Source organism: Galeopterus variegatus, unplaced genomic scaffold (assembly GCF_000696425.1).
Source record: "Galeopterus variegatus unplaced genomic scaffold, G_variegatus-3.0.2 Scaffold387, whole genome shotgun sequence".
Classification (NCBI taxonomy): Eukaryota; Metazoa; Chordata; class Mammalia; order Dermoptera; family Cynocephalidae; genus Galeopterus; species Galeopterus variegatus.
In genome coordinates this window covers 121,047-146,705 of record NW_007726498.1, presented here as the reverse complement: position 1 = coordinate 146,705, position 25,659 = coordinate 121,047, and the positions used below count along the sequence as shown (strand labels likewise).

The 25,659-nt window shown below is 47.5% G+C and overlaps 1 protein-coding gene and 1 pseudogene across 1 annotated transcript in view; both read left to right on the top strand.

Moving 5' to 3' along the window:
• TRABD2B (TraB domain containing 2B) overlaps positions 1-22,796 on the top strand; it is a 33,867-nt gene extending 11,071 nt beyond the window's left edge. The window contains exon 3 of the mRNA XM_008568208.1: positions 22,735-22,796. Coding sequence (XP_008566430.1) covers positions 22,735-22,767 — 33 coding nt within the window. The 3' untranslated portion in view covers positions 22,768-22,796. The remainder of the gene's footprint in view (positions 1-22,734) is intronic.
• On the top strand, positions 1,429-16,357 carry LOC103586865 (annotated as a pseudogene).
• Positions 22,797-25,659: the final 2,863 nt, after the last annotated feature.

The following is a 25,659-nucleotide window of genomic DNA, read 5'->3' as shown; positions in this document are numbered from 1 at the left end:
TCACGTGAGCCCTTCCAGGCTCACTCCATCCCTTCACTCATTTTCATTTTAAAATGCCTAATTTTATCCTCCACTTGCTGTCTTGGCTTTGGGGCTGCAGTGATGCAGAGTTGTACGGTTCCTCCCTCCCTCCCTCTTGCCTACAGTCCTCGGTCAGGTCTCCACACGTTTGCCTGTGCTGTTCCCTCTACCTGAGAGTGCCATCCCAGGTTTTACTGTCTGGCTAACACTTACTCCTCTGAATTGGGCAGGGCTTCTGAGGGCCGTCTGTGTTAAAAGCCTGGGCTCTTCAAACAAATGCCACTTTATAGAAAGACATGTTCACCAGATTGGACTGTCTCCTGTGGGCTGATGCCACCTGACCATGTAATTTGAATTTAAGTGTTTTTAGCACTATGTTTTGAAAAGACTGGTGGGTAAGTTATACTTGGGCCACACTAAGTGCCTGGCTACCCCAAAAAGAGCCAGGAGGTCATCAGACTAGGCCTTAGGACATGTGTAGTCTCTGCATTTGCACCTGCTGGTGGGTCCTGTGTTCCTCCCCTGACTGGTTTAGGCAAGGTGCTTTCTTGCCCACCATCCCCCTCCCCTGCAGGCAGTACACAGATTCCCCTGCCCTGAGTGCTGAGACCCAGAAACCTTTTATTCTTGGGATTCTCCCTTTCTTCCCATCGGGTCAGGAAGGGCAGGAAGCCTTAAAATGTACTTCTCACTTGCTCTTAACTTATGAGCTTGTGTTTTCTGCATTAACGATCCTGCCCCATCTCCTTTATTCAGAGGAATATCCTGGCCTGAGTCTACTTTTAGATCCAAAAATCAGTCTTTAAATAAACTTACACATCATGGTGCAGACTTAGCTCAGGAGTCCCCTCCACTGGAAAGCCTCCAGGCATTGGCTCAGGATGGTCCAGTACTCCCTTCAGTGCCCAGAACCAGTGCCCTTATTACGAGTGTAAATAACCTTATGCTAGTTACATAACCTGTATCTGCCTCAGTTTCCTCACTTATCAACTTCATGGGGTTTCCGTGAGGATTAAGTGATTAGTGTAAAGCACTGTAGTACAGTGCCAGACATGAGTACTCAGCAAAGAGTAGCTCAGTTATTATTGCATTTTTAAATGATCATTATATTATTTTCAAGAAATGTTTTTATTTTTTATTTATTTATTTTTTTAAATTGGAACAATCGCAACAATATGTTGAACTTTTTAAGGGAACAGAACTGAGGTTGCGGTGGAGCGGGGTGAGAAACGGGGGGGGCAACGGAGGAATTGGTAAAGGGCCACGAAAATCGATTTCACTGCGTAATGATGAATATACTAATTATCCTGATTTGAACATCACACATTGCACTCAAGAAATGTTTTCAGTTGCTCCCGTGTGCCAGGCACGGGATAGGTGCTGGGGGTAGAAAAGTGAGCACGAGCAATGCTGGTGCCCAAGCAGAGGGATGGGGGAGGCTGGAGGCGGCCGCGGGTTATGTGGCGTGTTGTGGGAGCACAGAAGAGGCACAGCTCCTGCAGCCCTGCGACGGTCCAGGAAGCCCTGCTGGAGGAAGCCCAGGTGAAGCCGAGATAGGGAGGAGTAAAAAGTTAGGCAAAAGGCTGCGGGGTTCTAGGCCTCGGAGACTGGCGGTGCCTGAGTGGAGGCCGGGGCGCGAGTGGCGCATCTGGGGCCGTCCGCAGTTCAGCCTGGCCCCTCTCGGCGTGCACCGTGGCCGGAGACCAGGCAGCGCGCGCGGCCGTGCCCATCGGGATGTCCGGGGAGGCCCCGGCGCGGAGCAGCGCTCTGAGCGTTCCGTGCTCGGTCGGGGCTGCGTGGTCCGGCGTTCGCCGCTCTGGCCCGGCTTCCGTGAGCGCAAGTGCACGTTTCCTAAACGATCTGCGACGTGTGGGCCGCAGCGCGCATGTCTCCGCCCACCCCTTGGCCAGGTGGCGGCGACGGCGACACAGCCGGGACCCTGCAGGCCACCTCTGAGCGAGCTGTGTTCGCGTTTCCGCGGGGCAGGCGGTGGCGGGGTGCGGGAGGAGCCGCTGTGCAAAAATAAAAGGGTAGGCCTTTTTCCCCCTTCATCTTCTGTTTAAAGGATTTACCTCCTTTCTCCCTATTAAGATAAATATATTATATAGATACGTAGATATATTCCTGGCCAGTGTTATCTCCTAGGGACTTAAATGCACCTTCGAGGCCATTAATAATTTAAGCCTTCGGTCCAACTTGAAAGCCCCTTTTAGAAAGGAAGATCCAGACGGAGAAAGCCTCTTGGAAATCTCTGGGGCTCATCTTTTAGCCTTAGTTCACACGGTTTCCCTTTCTTGAGCTGCTTGGCCTTGAGCTTGAGAAGAGACAAAAGCCTAATTAACAATGATAATTCCAACCATTTGCATGGCGTTTTGCAATTTCTAGAGGCTTTTCACATGCGCTTCCCTGTTTCCTCTGCTCCAGTCCCTGCGCCCTCGAGGACACCTAGAAGGGAGCTAGATGGTTTCCTGGCTCCTCCTTTTTTAAAAATTTGTTTGTTTGTTTGTTTTGCTAGTGTTGTCACTGAGCTGAGAAAGGGGTCTGAATTTACTTCTGGTCACTCAGTGCGAAATAATTGCACTCCCAGGCCTCCCCTCCCCCATGTCCAGCCGGGTGGCTGTAGCATCCACTGGATTTTGGACATTTTTGAGCACCAGGCCCCGAATTGGGGCTGAGATGCAGCTTGAAGAGCTGTGGATTGGTCATGGCATTGGTAAACTGAGGCACTTTGGGACCTGGATGATAACAATGCTTGGTCATCGTGCTTGACCTTGACTGGGATGTTTAGTTGACCTAGCACCATAAAACCCCCATGCCAAGACCTGCTGATGGTCTTGCAGATAACTTTATATTATTCTGCTTCCATCAGTATAGTTTTGGGTGAAGGGTGCTGGTGGAGGGTCCAGGCTTCTTGATGGAGGTGGCTTTGAGAGAGACCTTTGAGAGAGGTTGAACAGGATTTGGGTCCCTGGAAATGGGAGTGGAAAGGGCCATTCTGGGAGGAAGGAAACTGTTAAGCACAAGTGCCAGGATGGGGAGGTGTGGATGGTATCTTCCGGCCTCCCTCCATTGCCTTTATTCTTTCCCTTTCCTATCCAGCCCTCAAGAGAGCTGTTATTATTCAGTGCCTATTATGTGCTAGGCCTCAGGGTTATCATACTAAATTCCTAAAACAATCCTGAAAAGTATTATTTTCCTCATTTGGAGGAAATTGAGGCTAAGTACTTTGAGCAAAATGATGGAGCTGGGATTTCAACTTACATCTTTTGATACCCTGAGAGAGAAACTGGACTGGAGTTGGAATTCCAGCTGCTCCACTTTGGCTGCATGGCTGAGCATCTGTTTCCACATCTGAAAAAATGGTGCTCACAAGAGTATTTACACCCTGGGGTGGTTGTGAGGTGTAAATGAGACGATGCATGGAAATCACATAGCTGAATGCTCGATCCCCGCAGTAAGAGGTAATGAATGTTCACTGTGGTGGTTTAAGTAGTGGTCATTTTACTTGTTATTACTGGTCCATTTTCACAATCTCTGTGTCTTGCAGTGAAGCCTACCCCATACAAAAGATGGTTCTTGTTCTCTTAGTCTCTTATGCACTGAGCCTCATCCAGAGCAGGGATGAGTGGGTGGTTGACCTGTTTGGAACTGTGTGGTCCGACCACCCGGAGCATGGTCATTTTTTTCTGACCATCTGCATGTGTAATGTCTGGCCACATTCGTCCTGGCTCTGCTTCCCCGTGGTCTCCCACTTTCCCTGGAGTGGGGACCAGCTCTGCCCTGGGTTATGATCCGTGATTTGGGGCTCTTCCCTTTCTAAGCATCCTTTTTTTCCACTGCTCAGACAGGTTAGATGTTAATAGCAGCAACTCTAAGTGATTGGGAGAATCGAGTAGGATAAAGCCTGGGAAGGACTTTATAGGCCCTCAAGGGCTCTATGCTCTTAGTGGTAACAGGTGCACATGTGTTTTTCCTCTTCTCTTTCTCCCAAAGAGAAATACCCTGTAATTACTTAATGAATTGAATTTATTTGTTCATTTGGGACTGGTAGAGAAAGGAGGGGCTGAAGAGACCCCAAAGAGAGGTGCCTCACAGCAGAGTGCCAAGAATGATTTTGAGCCCCGCATAATCCTCAAAGCAATCCTTCAGGTAGAGTCAGCCTCATTTCACAGGTAATGAAACAGGCACAGTGAGGTAACTCACTTGCCTAGGGTCACAGAGCCAATGAGTGGAGCATCTGGAGTTTAAACCCAGAAAGTCTGGCTGCAGAGCCTGTGTTCTCAACCTCTCTGCATCTCATGAGGAGAGGGGATGTGACCCAGAGAAAGTGGACGAACTGGAATCTAAGAGTAGGAGAGTCCGCTCTTTTTCTGAGACTGGAGGGATGAAAGGTAGGAGGTTGGGAGGTGACAGGGGCACGGGGTTGAGAGACTTCTGAGCTTCCCTCCTGAGGAAGGCTGCAGCTCTGAGGAGTGCGGTATTCAGTTTTCCAGGAGCTAGGGTGAGGAGGGGGTGACAAGAGGGTTTGTGGGGGCACTGAGAGCAGAAGCTGGCCTTGGAGGGTGCAAGGATGGCAGGGCAGGCAGAGGGCCCCACAGACGTGGAGGCTGCCGTTATAACAGCACCAGTCTGGGTGGCTGGATGCTTCTCTGCAGAGCTCTCTGGTGTGGGTACAGGAGTGGAGAAATACGACAGAGGGCCATCCCCAGTCCCCAGTCCTGAGGAATCCCTGTTCAGGTTGCCATAGTAGCTGGGCAGGATGTCAGTTCCCACCTGTCTGTTACTTGATTCACAATGTCACTGTTGAGCACTGACCCTGAGCCCCCACACTCATGGCAACTGGGGCTTTACAGGGTCACAGGTCATCTGTAGTCCTCTGGATGCTACTAACATGCATGAGCCTACGTCCGTGCTGTCCAGGAGTTCTCTTTGCTGTTGCAGATGCTCCACTGAATACAACAGACAGGCCTCCCCTCCTTATGAACACCTGGTTTGGCTTTAATGGACTACCACCTGAGCTCAGTATCGAAGGACAAACGGGTGTTACCTAGTTCAGCAGAAGCACCATGTGTGGGGGTGTGGGGGGTGCTGGCTGTGGTATTGATCCACACTGAGAGACTGTATTTACTCACTCATGGAGAACACTAGTGGGAGTCATGGGGAGACTAGGGAATGGGGAAAAGAGGCACACAGGGGCCATTTCATGGAGGCCTCATAGCCATGTTAAAAAGTTTGGGCTTGATCCAGTGTGCATTGGGATGCCATTGTCCCCCACTCCTGTGATCTGCAATACTACAGTAGTTAATAATTGGTTCACTCATTCATTCATTGGTCAAACTGGACCCCAGGTCATTTTCAAGTCCCTGGACTTGAGAAAGGAGCTGCCTTAGAACGGTATTCTCCCTCGTCTGATCCAGGGTGCTCCCATTGCTGAGCCAGGGGAGAAGGGCCACCAGCTTCCGGGACAGGAATTCAGGGGAAGGGGGATGTTTTCTCTCAGAAACTAGATTGTAAAAGTGGCCTGGCAGCTGAGTGAGACCAGCATAGTTATATGTTACAGGGCTTTTTGTAAGAGAGCGTGAGACCCTGACCACCATTTTAAACATAGTTGCTGTAGGATAACATGTCCCTTTGCATTTCGTGTCATCTATTTGATGGCACATTTGAGGAATTCCACCTGTTCAAAGTGGGGATGGGTGAGACAGATGATTCCTGAACGCTTACTGAGCAGAAGTGGGGGATGGAAGAGTCACTGGGTTGGGAGTCCAGCAGCACGAGCCAGGGTGGGGCCCTCCCCACTACCTTCACTGAGCCCCCTTGATGCGTATGAGAGTGTTTGGTGAACCATAAACTGCAACCCTGCTGCTGCAAAGCCCCACTTTCTAAGCTGGCTCTGACCTCGCTGAGAAATGGCATTTTTAATTTTGTTGTCATTTATGTGTTTATGTGTCTGTCTCCTCCATTAGACTGAAGTTCTTTGAGGGCAGGAACCTCAACTAATGAATCTGGGTTTCCCTAGGGCCTGGCTCCAAGTACACACTCAGAGATTCCGAGTGTAGCTGTAAAATTATCGGCCATATCTACACATCATCGCCTGAGTATCCTGGTGGAAAACAGAAAGTCCCCAGTCACCACTACCCCAGCCCCATTGTTCCCAGATTTGCAGATGTTTGGTTCCAGGAGGTCAAACATATAGGCAGCCACCTGCTTTTCCCACTGTGGCACATGAGTGTTTTGCCTTTGGGTGGCTGTGACCACCGAGAGCCTTCTCGCCCTTGTGCTCTGACCATTTCCGGGTGGGGCCGTGGTATCCATTGATCCTTCATTCCCAAAGGGTTCCTAGAGGCTTTGACTGGGCCACCCTGTGGGTAGGAGCTGCTTCTCCTTGGACTGGAGGAATCTTGCCAGCCCTCCCCCACAACCTCCTTCCTCACGCTTCTGTGTTTTTTCCAGGGCACGGATCAGAGCTTCTGTTTGCTGGTCATTTCGTGATCCTCACACAATATAAATGAAAGCTGTTAAAACCAATAAATGCAAACCATGTGTGGGGCACCAGGGAGAAGCCAGGACGTCAGAGGGCCGCAGTGTGAGGTGGCGTCAGCTCTGACGGCACCCGAACTGATTTGTATATGGGAAAAGTAAATATCCAAAGCCATAAACAGCCCTGGGTCTCTCATCATCGCTGGGATTCAAAGGCATTTAATAGGAACACACATTCTCTGTCTCTTGTAAACAAAGCGAAATTCTCTGTGTGTGCTGACCTAAATTCTGCATTTTCATCTTTGGGAAAGCCAGCCAGTCATTCTAGTTGGGAGACCTCAGGCAGTCTGGGCTGGTGGGTTGGGTTGCCTTGTCTCTGGTTTTGGCAGTTGGTCTGGTGCCTTTGCTTTGCAGAGGGCTATCTCTTCATCTCTCCTTGGCCTTAGAGCAATCCTGGGTAGTTGTTTTAGTCCATTTGTGCTGCTATAAGAAAATACCATAAACTGGATAGTTTATGGCATTTACACCATAAATTTATTTCTCTCAGTTATGGAGGCTGAGAAATCCAAGATCAAGGCAAATTAATGTCTGATGAGGATTGGCGTTCTGGTTCACAGATGACACCTTCTCCCTGTGTACTCACATGGTAGAAGGGGAGAACTTCGGTCTTTTCAGTCCCTTAATAGGGCAGTAATCCCATTCATGAGGGCTTCACCTTCATGACCCGATCACTTCCTCAAAACCCAACCTCCTAATGCCATCACACTTATCACATTGGGCATGAGGTTTCCACATATGAATTTTGGGGGGACATAAACATTCAGATCACAGCAGTGGTAAATGGGATGGAGTGGCCCTTCCCACCCCTGTACCGATGAGGAACGTGAAGCCCAGAGTATAAATCACCTTACCCAAGATCACACATGAAATCAGGGCTGAACTGGGACATCTTCCTTCTCTTCTTCCTTAGAACTCTCCAGCTTTCCATTTCCTTTTCCTGTGAATGACACTTCTGTTCTCCCTAACTCAGAGTCCCAGAGGCATCCTTATCAACTCCTCCATTGTTTCCTCTCTCCTCCAGTGTCTCTTGTCTACTTCTTGGTCCCTGATTCCTCTGTAGTTTTTGTTGTTGTTGTTGTTGTTTTGTTTTGTTTTTTTTCATCTGGGCCATTCTTGTGTTCAGGAAAGAGCCCCAGAGTGGGAGCTAGACAGTCATAGGTTTGAGGTTCTGGTTTCTCTGCCTGCCAACTGTGTAACTTCCAACAAGTTCCTTCTCTGAGTACCTCAGTTTTCACATATGTGAAGTGGGGATGAGAATACCTGCCTTTTTAGGATGGTTGCAAGGGTAGATGGAGCTCAAGCATGTGAAAATGTCCAGCCTGCTCAGCGAGTGGTGGTTTGCTTCACCCCACTTTCTGTCAGTCCTGGACTCTTTAAGTGGCCTCCTATTTTGCACATTAAAAATGGATTAACCCTTAAAATTGCATAGAAAAATACACCATGTATCCATGTGCATAAATGAGTGCATGTAAAACTGGTGAAACCTGAATCACATCAGTGGATTGTATCAACGTTAATATCCTGGTTTGATATTGTGCTATAGTTATGTAAGATGTTATCATTGGGGAAACTGGGTGAAGGGTATTATTTCTTATATTTCTTATATTTCTTATATTCAAACTACGTTTGAATCTGCAATTACCTCAAAATAAAAAGTTTAATTAAAAAATGGATTAACCTTCCCAACACCCTCATTCATTCATTCTTTTGTGCCTGCTACACGCCGGGTACTGCTCCCGGTACTAGGCATGTACCAGTGAACAAAAAGGAAAAAAATTCCTGTCCTACCTCCTTCAGGTGCTCAAAGGCAGTTTCCTCAGACCACCCTATTTAAAATTTCAAATCACGTCCTTGTATTTACTCTCCTGCTTCCCTGCCTTTTTCTTCCATAGCACTTGCCACCAGTAGCATTCTGTATGTTTAACTGACTATTGCTCTTCATCCCATCCCTAGAATGTCAACTCCATGAGAGCAGAGATTTTTGTCTATGTTGTCTATATCTTTAGCACTTAGAACACTCTGGGCACATAGTAGGTAATTAGTTAATGTTTGTTGAATGACTGAGAGGTGACAGACAAGAAACAAATACATAAATGATTGGTTAGAAGTCAGGGAGGGGTAAATGCTGAAGGGAAACAAAGCAGCAGAAGGGATTGATAAGATAGTGGAGGAATTGTCTTTTTGACTGGATTTTTCTGCAAACCTTGCAGACTTCCCTGTTGTGTAAGAGGTAAAGTCTCGGCTTCTTAGATTAATTCCCTCTTTTATTCATTCAGCAGATATTTCTTTGGGCCATTACCAGGTGCAGGACCCTATAGAGCAGGCAGAGAAGAGGCAGACAAGGATCTTGCCCCTAGAAGGTTTATAGATGGGTAGGAGAGATGGGAGAAGAACGCAAGTAGCATATGAACAGTAAGAATGAGCAGGGGCACTTAAAGATCTGTCAGGCCTTTTCTGGTCTGGCCCCAGGTCAATTTTACCAACTTCCTCTTCCATTGTCCCTCTAGGGACCCTGCAGCTCTAATCAGACCACTCTCTGCAATTGGTTCTGGACTCTGTGGGCAACCTTGGGGTGCCCTCTCTTTTTCCTCCCTCTTGTCTCTCCAAATCCTATGTCCTATTTCAGGTCCAGCCTGGCCCTTCCTGCAGGAAGACTTCCTTGACAGCCCCAGCTTCCACTATCAGTCTTCTCTTAACATCCGTGCCATTTGTGGTCTGTTCTGCACCATTTGACCCATTGGAAGAGAGTCATGTGTTTGACCAGCTTGGTGTTTGCCCATCTAGGACAGGAGCTGGCTGTTTAAGGGAACCCAGGCTTGGGCACCCAGTAGGCCCTCAGCAGTGCTTGTGGCTGGATGTACATGAGAGCAGTGGGAAAATGTGATTCACGCCCTCAATTGGGTGGGATTTGTCATTTTTATCATTGACCCAAATGCTCCTCATTTAGAACCACTGGTAGTTGAGTTAGTGTTTCAAACGTGTTGTTAACAAAGTAATGATGCAAAAAGTATGACCCAGACAATGCGTAAGAGACTTCAGGAATTAGTCTGTTTTCTAGCATCCTGCTGCAGTCTGGGCTTAGTAAATTCTTACAAAAAGACATGAAAATATGTGTGCAGCATTTATTACTGCACATTCATTCACCTAACAAATGTGTTTGTTAAGTAAGCTTTTTAGTTTAGAAGAGTTTTTGATTTACAGAATTATTGAGAAGACAGTACAGAGAGCTCCCCGCACCCACTTTTCCCTATTATTAGCATCTTACATTAACATGGTACATTTGTCACAGTTAATGAACCCGTATTGATACATTATTATAAAGCCTGTAAGCTTTTCATATTTCCTCAGTTCTTCCCTAATGTCCTTTTTCTGTTTCAGAATCCCATCCAGAGTACCACATCACATTTAATTGTCATCTCTCCTTAGAGTCTCTTCTCTTTGCTGTGACAGTTTCTCAGACTTTCCTGAACAGTCTGAGATGACCTTGACAGTTCTGAGGAGTGCTGGTCAGGTATTTGTCCCTCAGTTGGGATTTGTCTACTGTTTTTCTTGTGATTGGACTGGAGTTATATGTTTGAGGAGGAAGACACAGAGGTAAAGTGCCATCCTCATCACATCCTATCAAGGGTACATACTATCCATGTGACTCATCACTGTTGACATTAACCCGTGATGGAGTTTGGATGTGTTGTCCCCTCCAAAACTCATGTGGAAATTTGATCTCCAATGTGACAGTGTTGGAAACTGATTGACTCATGGGGGCGGATCCCTCATAAATGGATTAATGCTCTCCCTGGAAGAGGGGGGATTAATGAGTGAGTTCTCGCTCTATTAGTTCCTGTGAGAGCTGGTGGTTTAATAGACCCTGGCACCTCCTCTCTCTCTCTCTTTGTTCCTCTCGTCATGTGATCTGCTTGTACCTGCCAGTTGCCTGCCACTTTCCGCCATGAGTAGAAGCAGCCTGAGGCCCGTGCCAGATACTGCTGTCCCAGAATCATAAGCCAAATAAACCTCTGTTCTTTATAAATTACCCAGTCTCAGGTAATTCTGTTATAGCCACACAAACGGACTAGTACAGCCTGGATCACCTGGATGAGGCAGTGTTTGTCAGGTTTCTCCACTATAAAATTACTCTTTTTCCCCCATCTTTTCATACTCTACACTTTGGAAGGAAGCCACTCAGCAGTGCATACCTATGAGTGGGTAGGTGTGCTCCTTATTTACAAATGTGTTTCAAATGCTCACTTTGTGGGCACTGTTACAGATGCTGAAGATATAGTGGTGAACAAAACAGAAAAAATCCTTTTCCTATATCAATTTTCATTCTAGTGAGGGTTTAACAATGCATTTAAAAAAAAATAAAAAATTTTGGGTGCGATGAAGAGTATAAAGAAAAACAAAGAGCATTAGGCTAGAGAGAGACAAGGGTGCTGGGTGGTGGGGTGGGAGGGGATCCCCTGCTTTGTTCCCTGGGCTTTGGGGAGCAAGTGCCTTTAGAGGTAAATCCAGAGAGTTGAGGAGGAGCCAGCCGTGAACACCTGGAAAAAGCACCTCCCATGCGGAAGGAACAGCAAATGCCAAGGTCTTAAGGCCTGTTTAAGGGACGGAAAGGATGTGACTGGAGCCGTGTGTGCAGGACAGTGTCAGGAGATGGAGCAGAGTGGAGGTGCAGTGACAGCTCACTGGGCCTACAGATAACAGGAAAGTGTTTGGATTTTATTCCAACAGTGGAAGCCATTGGTTTGAAGCAGGGGGAGATCTAATTTACCTTTTTATATTAAAAGGTCACTTGGCTGTGGTGTGCAGAATGGGCTTTCCTGGGGGTGAGACTGAAGGAAGCTGGGAGACCTGCGTGGATGCTGTTGGAATAGTCCAGGCCTGATGGTGGTTTGGACCTGGAGGAGCAGGGGGGTGGGTTTGACTCTGTTTTGCAAGTGGAGCTGACAGCACACTTGATAGGTTTGTGGATAGATCCTGAAACTGGCATGGCTTTGATAATTTGCTCTGTGGTGGTGCCATTAACTGAAATTAGGGGAGGCCGGAAGAGGAGCAAGTTTAGAAGGTAAAAGTACAGATACTGTGTGGTTTATTAGAGAAGCTCCACCAAAATCCTTTTTGTTGGTAACGTTGTTAGCAGTACCTTTGAGTTGCATCACGTACCTGGAAGGATTAGAATAGTGTTCAGTGTGTCGATTCAAACACCACTTTTTTCCTCAGTAGTCCACACTATAGAAGTAGGAGATGCAAACGTCAACTGTCCTTGGCAGGCGATCTGAATGTAAAGAGCATACCAGTTACCTAGCGGCCTGGCTGCTGGGATGGCCCTGCTGGCTTAGACCCTATGTGCCAGGCACTGAGCAGTACACCTTCTAGCTTCTCCTAGTGTCCACCTCATAGCAACTTATTTTTTCCTGTCCCAACTGCTACTAAGGTTTATGTTGAATTATGTCCACAGTAAAGTCTGTCAACAAGTACTTACTAAACACCAGCTATGAGGCATGAACCATGATCCCTGTGTAGGTGGGTAGACACAGGCATACACGAGGTGAAGGGACAGATAAGCGTGTGTGTAGCATGTCCAGCAAGGTATGCACAGCCATACATGTACAGTCACCCACAGGAGAGAAAGCACGTGTCCTCAGAGACACCTGGAGGCATCAGGGAAGACTTGCTGGAGGAGATGGAAACAGAACTATAAATTTGAAGGACACCAAAGGGATTGGGCCATGACCAGGATCTCTGTTAGGGAATTAGAGAGAGAAAGAGTTGGAGAGGTAAAATTATGACCCATTGACCAGCATGGGCATCAAAATAGGTGCTTATCTTAGTTTGGGCTGCTGTAACAAAATACCGCAGACTGCGTGGCTTATAAATAACAAAAATTATTTCTCACAGTCTGGAGGCTGGAAGTCTGACATCAGGGTGCCAGCATGGTTGGGTTCTTGTGAGGGTCTTCTACCAGGTTGTAGGCTGCCGACTTCTCGTTGTATCCTCACGTGGCAGGAAGGGCCAGTTAGCTCTCTGTGGTCTCTTTTATAAGGGCACTAATCCCATTCACAAGGGCTCCCCACTCATGACCTAATTACTGCCCAGAGACCCTACCTCCTAATACCATCACATTGGGGGTGAGGATTTCAACAGATGAATTGGGGGATGCAGACATTCAGTCCATAGCAGTGCTGAAAAACTAGTTGTTGGGTGAGTGAGTGATGGACAAGCGGGTGGTTACCATTTCCTGGAGGGCCTCCGGTGCCTGGATGAGGAATCCACTGGCTCCCATGGGCAGTGGGGAACCACCGCCGGATGTAACAGTGCACAAGAAAACCGGAAGAAACCAGACCCTGAGGAAAGACTTTTGAATTTCTGGCCAGTATTTAATTTATTATAATAATAATGATGCAGCTAATAATAGCAATAATTTTTATAACTCTTAATTTGCATTATTTTTGCCAGAAAGGCCCAGTTAGTTAGTCTGTGTGTGATTAGAGGTTATTGACTTATCTTGAGGTTTTGGTTTTCTTGTTTTCTTTCCTCATTGGCCTCTGCAGATAGTCCATCTCGCTGTTGGCTTTTTAATCTGTGTGTGCTCTGTGAGATACCACAAAAGCACAATCTTTGACAAGGTAAATATGCCAAATCCTTATTATAACATTTCATCACTTAGGGAGGTTTCGCTCTGGGGTGGGGGTGGGAGGAGTGGTGGGAATGGAAAGAAAAGGCCAGATTGCTTTGATTAACTACATTTTTCTTTCTGGGTGAATGGGAAGACTTTGGTGGAAACCTCAGTGTTTGAGGCTGTTTCCAGGAAAGAGTGAGGAAAGGGATTGAGGTTCTGGAGCCCAGGTTGGCATATAACGAGCACCTATCATGGGCATGGCACTGGGCTGGGTGCTGTCTGGGAAGGCAGGAAGAAAACACCTGTCTTCCAGGTGCAGGGTAGACTTCGATAAATTCTCATTGACTGGGTGAGCCTTTAACAACATGGTAACTAATTGTTTTAAGGATTCAGATTGGTGAGAGATCACTTCCAAGGAGATAAGCCTTTCTCCACTTTTACTTGTACTCACAGCCAGCTTCCCACGGGCTTTCTCGTGTATTGTGAGGTCGTTTCTCCCCTTTGTGGATGAGAGAGCTGACACTCAGGCTCAAGAGCTTCATTTGTACCATCAGGAGAGCAGGGACATGTCAGTTTTGTTCACCAGTCTGGCTCAGAGTCTGGCATTGTGTTCCTACACACAGCAGATTCTTGGTGTGTATGTATTGAATGGAGGATGTATTGGGGGATTATACTGTGTCTGGGCCTCTCAGAAAGTAGAGTGAATAGCCATGCTTCAGAACCAGGCCTTCCATTTCCAAGCCTGACTTCCACCTTACTACACAATTTCATTAGGCAGAGAGAGTGTGTTAGATTAGATTATTACTCACAACAATATTCACACCCTACCTCCCTCTTCCCCAAGCCTCCAGTGATGTAGGGTTTGACCATGTGACTTGCTTTGGCTTCATGGTGGGCGAAGTGTACTGGCTCCTTGACTTTGGGCTCTGTCGTGTGACTTGCTTTAGCCAATGAGAAGTTAGCAGATGTGAAGTGAGCCTCAGGCGGGCCTGCTTCGTTGGGCTCACCCTCCTGTGCCTCTGCCATCACAATGAGAAGAGATTCCCCTGTGTTGCTGTTGCCCATTCAGCCTGGGTCCCAGAGTGAGCACAGCAGACCTGAGCTCAGCCCTCAGTGGAGGGCCCAGCCCAGCTGACTCATGCCAGTGACAATAAATAATTATTGCTTTAAGCCACAGAGCCTTGGGTTGGTTTGTAACATAGCAATAGCTGACCAATTGAGATGAGAAGGGCATCTCAGGCAGGGGCTAGACCATAAAATATATAATAGAGGGAAAGAGGAAGTGAGGGACAGGAGATGAGGCTGGGAGTGTAGGTTTCAGCTAGATAGATCTTAGACGGTCCTAAATGTCAAGGAATTCGGCCATTTTCTGATAGGCAGTGGAAGCCTTGAAAGTTGTTGAGTACAGGAGGGATGAGATCTAAATCCAGTTTACAGAAAGGTAAATTTGAAAATAAGAGCAAAATAGCTAAAATGGATAGAGGACTAAAGTCCAGAAGACCTGTTGGAAAGCTGCTAGTTTTTTGCTCCCCACCGTATCCCAGAGCCTAGCACCCTGCATCCTATAGAGTAGGTACTTCATAAATATTTGCTGAATGAATAAATGGATGACAGTCTCTGATAATTCACCTGTTTACCATTCATTCATTCATTTGCCAGTGTTTACTGAGCTCTTAAAATGAATAAGTGCTTGAATTTGGGGTTGGGGCTGGACAGAGCCTGAGGAGAGACCCATAGGATCCTTTCCCATACATTCTGGAAAAGGGGTAAGGCCAACAAGGAAGTAAGGCTGGAATGGAGAGTGAGGAACAGTCAGAGAAGTGGAAGTCGGGTACTGGGGAGGAGTGTCCTCGAGGGAACCCCAACTCTGACTTTGCAGAGACCACTAGGTTTATGAAATCTGAAAATATTTGATTTTTCCTTTTAGGCCCAGTTGCTAACACCAGGTTGTCAATCTGTTTAGGCTTTGCATCCATCCTTCATTCATTCATCTGCTCTGGGCCAGGCCCTGGGCTGGGTGTGGGGATGACTGAGAGACAGTCCCTTGCCTGGAGCAGCACGTAGTCCCATGGTTCATAAGTTCCTAACATATGGCTTTTGGCACATCATGGGCCTCTCCCAGCTTGTTTACTCATCTGTGAAATGGCCACTGAAAGACCCAGGTTCAATTCCCAGCTCTGCCCCTTGCTGCTGTGTGACCTTGAGCAGGTCACTATTTGACTTGTGCCTTGTGAAAGGTGATCTGATCCCCCCTGCAAGGTGTGAAGATCCTGGGAGATTCTGGGAGATGGCATGTGGGAGAGAGGCTGAGTGAGAACTCTTAGAGAATGCCAGTTTTTAAAAAAGGACCCAAGGCGGTGGGTAACCAGGTGAGCCCAGGCAGGGCTGCACCAGGGTGCGGAGCCAAGGCCTGGACTTCTCTGAAGACCAGGCACAGCCGGCCATTCCTCCATTGCTTGGAAACCAAAGCTTTGGGCCGGCAGGGATCGTGGCCCCGGGTCTTCACTCTCCCAGAGACCCTCGCCCGAGGCTTCATGGCGTGGCTGCTTCCTGAGTGAACCTGCCCACCCTCCTGCGGGAGAGAGTTTTCCACAGTCGCAGCCTTGCAAAAAGGTGCAGCCCTCACACTTCGCTGACTGCGACCCACTGCCCGGAAGACAGCACCCCGCGTGCCTGCCCGGTTCACTTCCGGCCGCCCTTGGTCAGCGGCCTCTCGCAGATCAGCAACAGAGTGGCTGCCAGCAAGCTCCTGCTGTCCAGCCACCAGATCACCATGGCTGAGCTGCTCGGTGGAGGTGGTGAACACCTTATCCAGGACGTGTAGGTGCCTGTGGTCGGCGCACCCATCTCGTGGCCGTACAACTTCTTTGGTCCTATTATCAACCACATCCACACTGAGGAGATGAAGCAGGTCCGCACGCTGCACTGCGCCCCAGCCTGAGCTGCTCAGCTGCCCTGTGCCTTGCCTACCACAAAGTACCACACCATGTCCCTTCAGGACGCCACACAGGGACCAAGTCGTGTGGACCCATCATCCGGCCCAACAGTGGCTTTTGGGAGCAGCTCATCCACTGCGAGTTCCAGCTGTTTGGCAAGAACATTGTGCACATGGTCAGCTTCCCAATGGGAGTGATCCCTGACATCTATGAGAAGGAGGTCCGTTTGATGATTCCACTGTGAGCCATCTGCCAGCCCCTGCATTGGGGTTAGAGGTACAGATCTGTTGTTGATCCTAAACCAAGGTCTGAACTTGAACATTCTGCTTTTGTTGATACAGAAAAAAACAGATGATGCTTTTTATAAGGGCAAGAAAAAAGAAAGGGTTGCTGCAGCTTTTAACCTATAATCCATATCTTTAAGGATTAAAGTCACTAGTTGTAAGAGAAGGAAGATAGGTTTTCTACCCTGTGAGTGGCAGGCCGTGGCTGCTGGCCAGAGCATAGGGGGAGGCAGGTAGTACTTGGAAGAAAGAGCCCTGTGCCCAGTGCACATGGTAGGCCTGCAATCCTGCAGCCCACCCCCAGACTGACTAATAAACAAGGAATGAGTCTCCCACAATCCCACTTCCTTCTTTCACATGCAAAGCCAGAGCCTTAAGCATGATGGCACCACCTGTGCTTTTCACAGTAAGTGCCAACCTACTGTACAAATGGCCTTCAGGTGGTACTCCAGGAGCCCAGGGGACCCCAGGCTACCCCTGTTTCCACCTTCACCACAGTGGCCCAACTGTTATTTTCTACGTTGGACTTATGCGTAAGATAGTTTTCAAAGAGCATTCCATTGTATAAAACAATTTTTTAAGCTTTTTTTTGGGGGGGTGCTAGTGTACATGGCAAGGTCTCAAAGAGCCCTCAGCAATCACCCACCAACCTTTGCTGAAAAGTGGCCTTGGTCCCCTTCTCCAGGGCACGTTAGGAAAGGAGGCCTGACATCAGGCCTTGTCTTGGGCCAGGACCCAGTCTTGTTACCTCATCTCTGTGTGACCTGGGGTCTCTGGGAGCCTCAGTGTCCTCATCTGTTGAAACAGTGACAGCCCTTTTCTCACAGAATTGTCATTAAGATTCGATGATTTCTTAGTACAGTGCCTGGCACATGGTGTGTGCTTCGTGTAAACAACAGCTCTTGTCACAAAGGATAGATTTTTTGGCCCTGCTGTTCCCAGGTCAGCACAGTCATCCTCATAATGGCATTTCCCCTTCTATGCATATGGTTTCAGTCCTTTCAGACCCTGCCTCAGAGGAGGCCTAGACTTAGAAGCCTTTTTCAGAGTTCCCAGTGTGTTTAACCTAGGGGTTCTGAAGCAAGGAGCGCAATTCCAGTTTCCCCCAAAAGGCCTTGTTTAGAATCACTCACTGTTAGAGCCAGTGCCCCAGTTTGGCTGACTACTGGGATCCACGGGGACACAAGTTGAAGGGACAGATGAACGTGCTCCACCAGCAGGCCATGGAATCTAGGATTCAGACCCCCTCGGTACCTGGGGATCTGGCTCAAGACCAGCTATTTTAATCCAGAGGTTTTCAGACAAACAACATATGAGACAAAGAAAAGCACACCTGCTTTGCTTGACGTCGAGCTGTGGGTCTGGAGCCCAGTGGAGGCCAAATGTCCTTTCTCTCCAAACCTACCTGCACCTCACTTTCACAAAGGGAGTGCCCAGGGGTACAATTTGAGGGAGCTGGGGGAGAAGAAGAGAAATCACTGTTCTAGACTGTTCTACAGAACACCAGGGCTGGTATGGCAGAGCCCCATGAAGCAGCTTTTCAAGCAGAAATTCAGGTGGAAAATTTCTTTTGAAGACATTTTTAAACAGAACTTTATTTGGGTTTTTTTTTTTTCATTTTTTAAAATTCTAAATTAACATACCATAAAATTAACTTTTTTGGATGTGCAGTTCTATGTGTTTTAACACACATGTAGATTCATATATCCACCACCAGTCAGGACACAGAGCAGTTCCATCACCCAAAAGATCCCCTCATGCTTCCCCTTTGTTGTCAGACCTTCACTCCACCCCAGCCTCTGGCAAACACTCATCTATTCTCTGTCTCTATAGATTTGCCTTTTCCAGAATGTCACTTAAGTAGACTGATACAAGGTATAACCTGGAGATTGCCTTCTTTCACTCAGCATGTCTTTGAAATTCATCTTGTTTGTATGTACCATAGTTTGTTTACATTCATCTGTTGAAGGTTATTTGGGTTGTTTCCAGTTTGGGGCGATTATGAATAAAGTTGCTATAAACAAAAATAATAATATAATAAATAATAAAAATACCCAAGGCTGGTTGAGATGAAGATCAAGCCCCAAGTCCAGGCCCTGCCTGATGTGGGCTGCACCCCAGAGTCCCTGCTTATCTGAACAGACACAGTGAGCATTGATTTGCACTGGCCCACGTGAGAAGACATGAAATCCCTGCCTGTGGACCCACGTGAGAAAGAAAAAGAACAAGCAAGCAAGCAAAACCTTCCAACTTCCATGGTAGGGATAACCTGGGCCAGGAATGGTGAGCAGAGCTCATGGTAGTGGCTGCCTGAAATCTTGGGTTGAGAATGATTCTGAGGCTCCGTTGAACTTACTGGGACACAGGGCTGTGATAAATTAATGATGGGCACAGGAGAAACCGCAGGTGGCACGTGTGCCCACTGCTTGCCGAGGCTGATATCTTTCTTTAGGCTACAGGATTAGCCACCCATTCATTTATCTTTCATTCAACAAATTATAACTGAGCACCTGCTCTGTGTAGAGGAGTGTGCTGGGTACTGCTAATGCACAACTTCAAAACAAAACAATGTTCAGGACCCTCACACAGCTTGTATTCTAGTGGGGACAGACAGGCAGCAAACAACAAACATAATAAATAAATAAAACAATATGTTGGAAGGTAACGTGTGCTATGAAAATAGTAGTACAGGGTAGTGAGGATCTGAAGTGCCACTCCCCCACCTCCGGAGCTAGACCTGTCTGATATAGTCAGAGCAGTCTGTGACCCCCAACTGATGCTGGGGCTTCCACCCTGGAAGTTCATAAAATGCTGAGCGATTGATGTGATTCCGAGGGGTATGTTGTCTTGGAGAGTGTGTGTGTGTATGTGTGTGTGTGTGTGCACCTGTGCACACCTGGGTGTGGTCCTATATTCCTGAACCCAACATGAATGACTTTGGATTAACCATTGTTGTGGCATGAGCTGTACTTCCTCCAACTGCCCAGACAGCTGAGAGTTATTGTCCCTTCATGGATGCTCGTGCCCAAGGTCCTGGTCTTCTGGCAGCTGGCTTGGGGGCTTGAGGACTCAGGTTGTGGAAAGAGTAAAACTGCAACTATTGTCATAGGAACAACCTGCAGTTTACCTTCTTGGGCTCTTTAGGAAAAGGATTTGCTGAGCAAATTAGAATATAAAATACATATTCATGGAGAAATGTGCAGCTGGGTCACGAATGATTAGTTATCACAAGGCAGGGGTGTTGCTTATTTTGAATAAATATTAATATGCTAATTTCAACAATTCTTATCTCTATGAAAGCAGGTGATGTAAGTGTTTCTAGCAGCTGATACTTTCTTGCCTAGTCCCATTTACCATGAGAATCAGTCAATCAGGGTGGTGCCACCACATGCCTGTCACTGTGCTGTGCATCACAATCATTAGTATGATTTGTCCCTGAAAAACCATGCTGTACGCTGTGAGATAATACACAGTGACACCTCATTTAGGCAGCATCAGTTTAGAGCAAGCTCTTCCACCAAAAATGAACTACCTAGGTAATAAAATCATAACCCTTAGGTATCATGATGTTTGCTGACATAACCACACTGGATGGAAAGCTTTTGAAAGTATGTTTGTTCCATATAACAGCCGACTCTTGACTCTTTGAGTGGTCCTCCTTTTTCTTGGAGACTCAGGGTCATCTCTGATTGCCCTGGACATCACATGATGAGGTGTGTAGTAGTGTTGCCTCTTCTCTGGATGACTCTAGGCTGCTGCTACTAATTCTCTAGTTCCTGACAGTCTTTCTGACCATTTGTCTGTCTCCCCCAACACAGTCAGGCTGACTTCTTTTTTTTTTTTTTTCCCTTTTTTTGTCTTTTTTTGTGTCCGGCAACGGATCGCAACCCTCAGTGTCGCTCCTGTACCAGACCGGGACCAGCAATGGGATCGCAACCCTCAGTGTTGCACCCGCACCTCGCTCAGCCAGTGAGCGGGAACCGGTCTGTATATGGGATCCGACCCCTTGGTGGGAGCGCCGCCACACTCTCAAGCGGCGCACTGTAGCAGTGCGCCACCGGGCCGGCCCCCAGGCTGACTTCTTAGTGGAGCCAGCTTCCTTTGCAACTTATTGGCAGCTTTTAATTTTTTGTGAGCTAGGAAGCCAGAACCAGACTTATTAAAAGCAAATCCAAACCAAAACTTGATAACTTCAGATGAAGATGCCGACGTACTGTTCTAGGAGTCAAGTGCATGAATTCAGTTATGGTGTTAATTTTGTGGTTGGAACATTTGTTATGGATACGGGAACTTGCTAGATACCAGACTTCTGGATAAATGAAGTATCTGTGTGTACGCGCATGCCTGTGTGTGTGTGTTTGTGTTTATTCGCATACACTAATGACCCAGGGGGTGGTGCTGGTAATTCAGTTAATTCAGCTTCCAAAGGGCTCTCTGTGATCACTGGGATCCAACATGTTCTTTATGGCCTTGATTAGTGGATAGAAGCTTCCAGGAGGCTGATTTCAGCTCAGTAAAGGAAGCATTTGCTAATAGAAGTCCAGTCTTGGAACAGCTGCTTTGGGGGCTGTGAGTTCCTGTCACAGGAGCTGTGTCAGCAGAGGTCAGGTACTATTCATCCAAGAACATGGTTTAGGAGATTCAAATGTCTATCAATTGACCTGGTTTTTTAATTGTTAAGATTTTTTTCAACTTTATTAAAGTATAATCCAAGTACACTAAACTTTATAGTTGAAGGGTTGACCTGATTGATTTTAAAAGTTGAGACTGGGCCAAAGCTAGGTTACCCAAACATAAATCTATACATCCACTGCACTCATGCAGTTGAGGTTAGCAGCACTCTTCCTAGGTGGGTCTGAATTACCTAGGTTTCTTTCAGGTATTCACCAGGCAGTCTAGTAAGCACCTCCTTTTGTCGTTTTCATTGAAAGCAGAGTGAAGCTATGTTCCTTCTCACCTCCTAAGGTGAGATCTTCATCTTATAAGAAATGGGTGACATTTCCTTTGGTGTCAGCTGACAGCCAGGCAAGTCAGAAGCCCAGCTGTAAGGCTGTAAATACTGACAAAGTGCTGCCTGGCCGCCTTCCAGAAGGCACGTCAGAGGCTTAGGGCTGCGTGGGTCAGCGTTGGGGAGCTGCCGCTGGGATTCCCATGGCCTGGCCACAGCCCCTCTGCCCTGGTGCTTCCAGATGTCATAACACGCAGCTCTGCCGCCTCTCAGCTGTTTATGCCCGAGTCACTCCGTGGGACTCAAACCCTCAGACCCTGTGCTGATGTTCAAAAGTATTTAATAGGCCTCTCTGTAAACAGTACCAAACAGTTCTTCAAGTGACATGTATGGCTTGATGTGGCCATGATGCCGAGTGCGGCTGGGGCTTTTTGTTTATTTAGGTTCTTTCCCTCCATATAAACAGTGAGGAGTGTCTGCTGCAAAATGTTCTTGATGGGATACGAAGGGGAGGGGGGAATTCTTCCTTCCCTGCTCTGTTCTTCATGGTTCAGGAGTAGCCTCAAATTTCCAAAAACCTTTTTTGAGTATCCTATCTTTTCATGACCTTGACTCCTGAGTGGTTAGAAGTGGGAGGGACTGGGCTGGCCCGGTGGCGCACTGGATAAGTGCGCTGCTTGGGAAGCGCGGCGACGCTCCCGCCCGAGGGTTCGGATCCCACATACAGACCGGTTCCCGCTCACTGGCTGAGCGAGGCGCGGGTGCAACGCTGAGGTTTGCGATCCCGTTGCCGGTCCCCGGTCCGGTACGGGGGCAACACTGAGGGTTGCGATCCGTTGCCGGACACAGAAAAAGACAAAAGACAAAAAAAAAAGAAGTGGGAGGGACTCAAAGTAGACTGAAGACAACCCCAGATCACATTGTGCCAGAAAGGAGGTGTAGCCACATTCTGCCGTGTACTGAAGTGGAAGGAGGTGTGATGACAAGATGGCACCTTGTCAGAGACCTAGCAGAAACAGAGCCCCCAGTATTTGTTGGGGTTAGGTGAGGGTTGGGGACCGGGTAGCCATCCTCAGGGCAAAGGATGAGGTGAGAGCAGTCAGATGTCCGATGTTGCCAAGGTGAGCCAGAGGGCATCTGGCCTGCCCTTCTGCTGCCCTGACTTCGTCTACAGGAGTTCACTAGCATCTCTGACCCCAGAGGGGACTTTTTTCAGGGAGGGGGTGCCTAATTGCAAGTCCGAATCTGTAACTTGGTCCTGGTCTTTGCCAGACACCCCATCCCTTTGTAATACAAGATGCAACCCCAAGTTCCCAGCAAAGTTCTGCTTCTGCTCTCATTGACACTTCTTCCAACTTCCCATCTGATAGGATATTTCCCCTTCCCCAGGCATGTTGGATTGAAACCGCAACCTGGTCTTGATGCTTGAGTTGAACCTACTTGATCAAGCCCTGGAAGAAAAATCAAAGGCTATTGAGGAAGAATCATGTGCAGTGCTTAAAGTCCCTGAATACGTCTCTGAACAAAAAGACTTTTTCTTTGAAGATTGAGTCAGATGGCTCAGTGCCCTCAGTGGAGGGAAAAGGGCTCTAAAGAGTTAGTAAAACCTGGGATGAGGAGAAATGGTGTCTGCCTGGGGTGGGGGGCAGCACTCCCTTGGGCAGGTATTTCAGGAGGCTCCTGGCTGTGCAACAGCTGATGGGTGCATTGTTCACCCCCCACACACACACACACCCCACGCTCTCCACCGCCCCCACCCCCATCTTCTACCGCCTCATCTGCAGCACAAGAGAGAGAAAAGAAGCTGGACGAAGTGACTGATCCCATCCTGGGCCCCTAAGCTCCCAAGCCGTGGAGGAAGGTAATAGTTAAAATCCCAAGGCCATTCAATACTGCTTTTTCTTTTTGTAAACCAGTTATTGAGATATAGTTCATGCACTATACGATTTACCTATTTAAAGTGTACAGTTCAATGGTTTTGGTATATTACATTATTAAATTTTGGTAAAATATGTGTAACAAAAATTTGCCGTATTATCCACTTTTAAGTGTACAATTCAATGGCATCAATTATATTTATAATGTTGCACATCTGTCACCACTAATTCCAAAATTTCTCATCACTCTAAACAGAGTCTGTAACCATTAAACAATAACTCCCACCCTCCCCTCCTCCCAGACCCTGGTAACCTCCTATCTACTTTCTGTCTTTATGAATTTGCCAAGGCTGTTCAATATTAAAACAAAAAACCATTGGAAGCAAAAGCACAAAGGTAACTCCAATTTAAATTTCGTACTCTGTAAATATATCAATATGCATGGCTCAAACTCGATTATCTCTTTCCTGATCAGAAGCCTGGACTGGTATTTTGACAAAATCATTTGAGGCAGGGATGACGTTTGTTTAGCAGGGAAAATATCTCAAAACACGATACTCAATAGACTAAGAGTGGGGAGATCTTTCCTCAGTAAAAAATTTGGAAACCATGTTTTCAACATTTCAGAATTCTTAGTGAAGATTGTGTCCTGTCCTTAACGAGTCTATGGGTGATCTTGCGGACCCCTCCACACCTAAAACTGCAGATGGGGGCTGGCCCGGTGGCACACTGCTACAGTGCGCCGCTTGAGAGCACGGCGGCGCTCCCGCCGAGGGTTCGGATCCCACATACAGACCGGTTCCCGCTCACTGGCTGAGCGAGGTGCAGGCGCAACACCGAGGTTTGCGATCCCGTTGCCGGTCCTGGTCCGGTACGGGCGTGACACTGAGGGTTGCGATCCATTGCAGGACATGAAAAAAGACAAAAAAATAAAATAAAATAAAATAAAACTGCAGATGGGCCAAGGTTTTGGGTTTAGATCATGCTAAGTGCACTTGCGGGAAGCTCTAAGGGACCTCCCAGACCCCTGCACTTGACTCAGGTAGTGATTCTGTGTGTAATGTGACCTTAACACTCCCTTTTCATCTGCGTTAATTTCCAAATTGGCTCATTAAATCTATACATTCCAGAGACTTGGTCCAACATTCCAGGGAACCTTTCCATGGATAATCAGAGCAGGAGTTCTTTTCACCAGGGTTTATTTAAGCAGAGAGAATGTGGAGAGGAAAATCTCCAGAACGAATTATCTTCATTTCTGCAAAGGGGACCTCAGGTTGCAGCCCCAGGGTTACCACGGCCTGGGTTGCTCTTTTGCTTCACCAAGTGTCCCAGTTAGTCCAGCCTTCGGACTAACTCCCAGTTAGTGAGCCCAGGCTCACTTGCTCACGTTTGTGGAGCTCCTCTTGCAGAGAAGACGTTGTTAACTCGCAGTCCTGCCAGAGAGTCAGTGTAGCACACTCCGGGTGTTCTTTTTGTTTCCTTTCTGTGTTGTTGTTGGGACACAAACACGTAAGTGTGTTTGAAACTTCCTAGGGCAGTTGCCAGGGGAGGTGTCAGTCTTGCTGCCAGATGAGTACATAATGTACCACACATGTGAGCAAGGCACTGGGAAGTTTTAGCTGGAATTAACAATCACACAAGAACTGGAAGCAAATAAAGAAATAACCCAAGTGTTCAAAGGCCGTTCATCAGCTCAGCTATCTCCACTGCTGAATGCCAACTTTTTTCTTGACTTACCTTTTCCATTCCTCTGACCTTCAGAATTCTTCCCACATTCGGGATTAATTGAAGTTGCTCTCACGTTTCTTCATACCTTTGTTTGAAGAAATTGCTTATCCTTTTTCTCTGAAGTGCTTCGGTTCCTAAGAGGCAACTTCAGGCAGTGGGAAAATGCTCTGGCCTGCAAGTCAGGAGGGATGGGTTCTGGTCCCCAGTCTTTCTGGTCTCTCTGTGTGACACCTGTGACCTGGGGGGTGGAGGTGGTAGAGGATGTCCAAGCCTCATCCAAATGTCACCTGCCAGTTGTCACTGTCTTCCGCAAGCATGTCTTAAACACCCAGTAGATGCACATTGCTAGAGGTCTATTTGTGAGACTGTCCCTGTTCTCAGGAAACTGTCAACCCCTGTTTAGGAGAAGACCCATCAGATAAATGCTTACATGTGTTTAAGTCAGTTTATGCTCACTGCCTTCGGACAGACATAGTTAGTATCTAAGGATGGCAGGCATAAAATCAATATTTAATGAATGAAAGAATGAATGGATACCAGACTTACAGAGATTAAATTCCAACTCAGAGGGCCAGCCTGGTGGCGCACTCAGTAGAGTGTGGCACTTGGGAGTGCGCTGGCGATCCCGCCGAGGGTTCGGATCCCATATAGAGACCGGTCCGCTCACTGGTTGAGTGCGATGTGGGCACGACACCGAGGGTTGCGATCC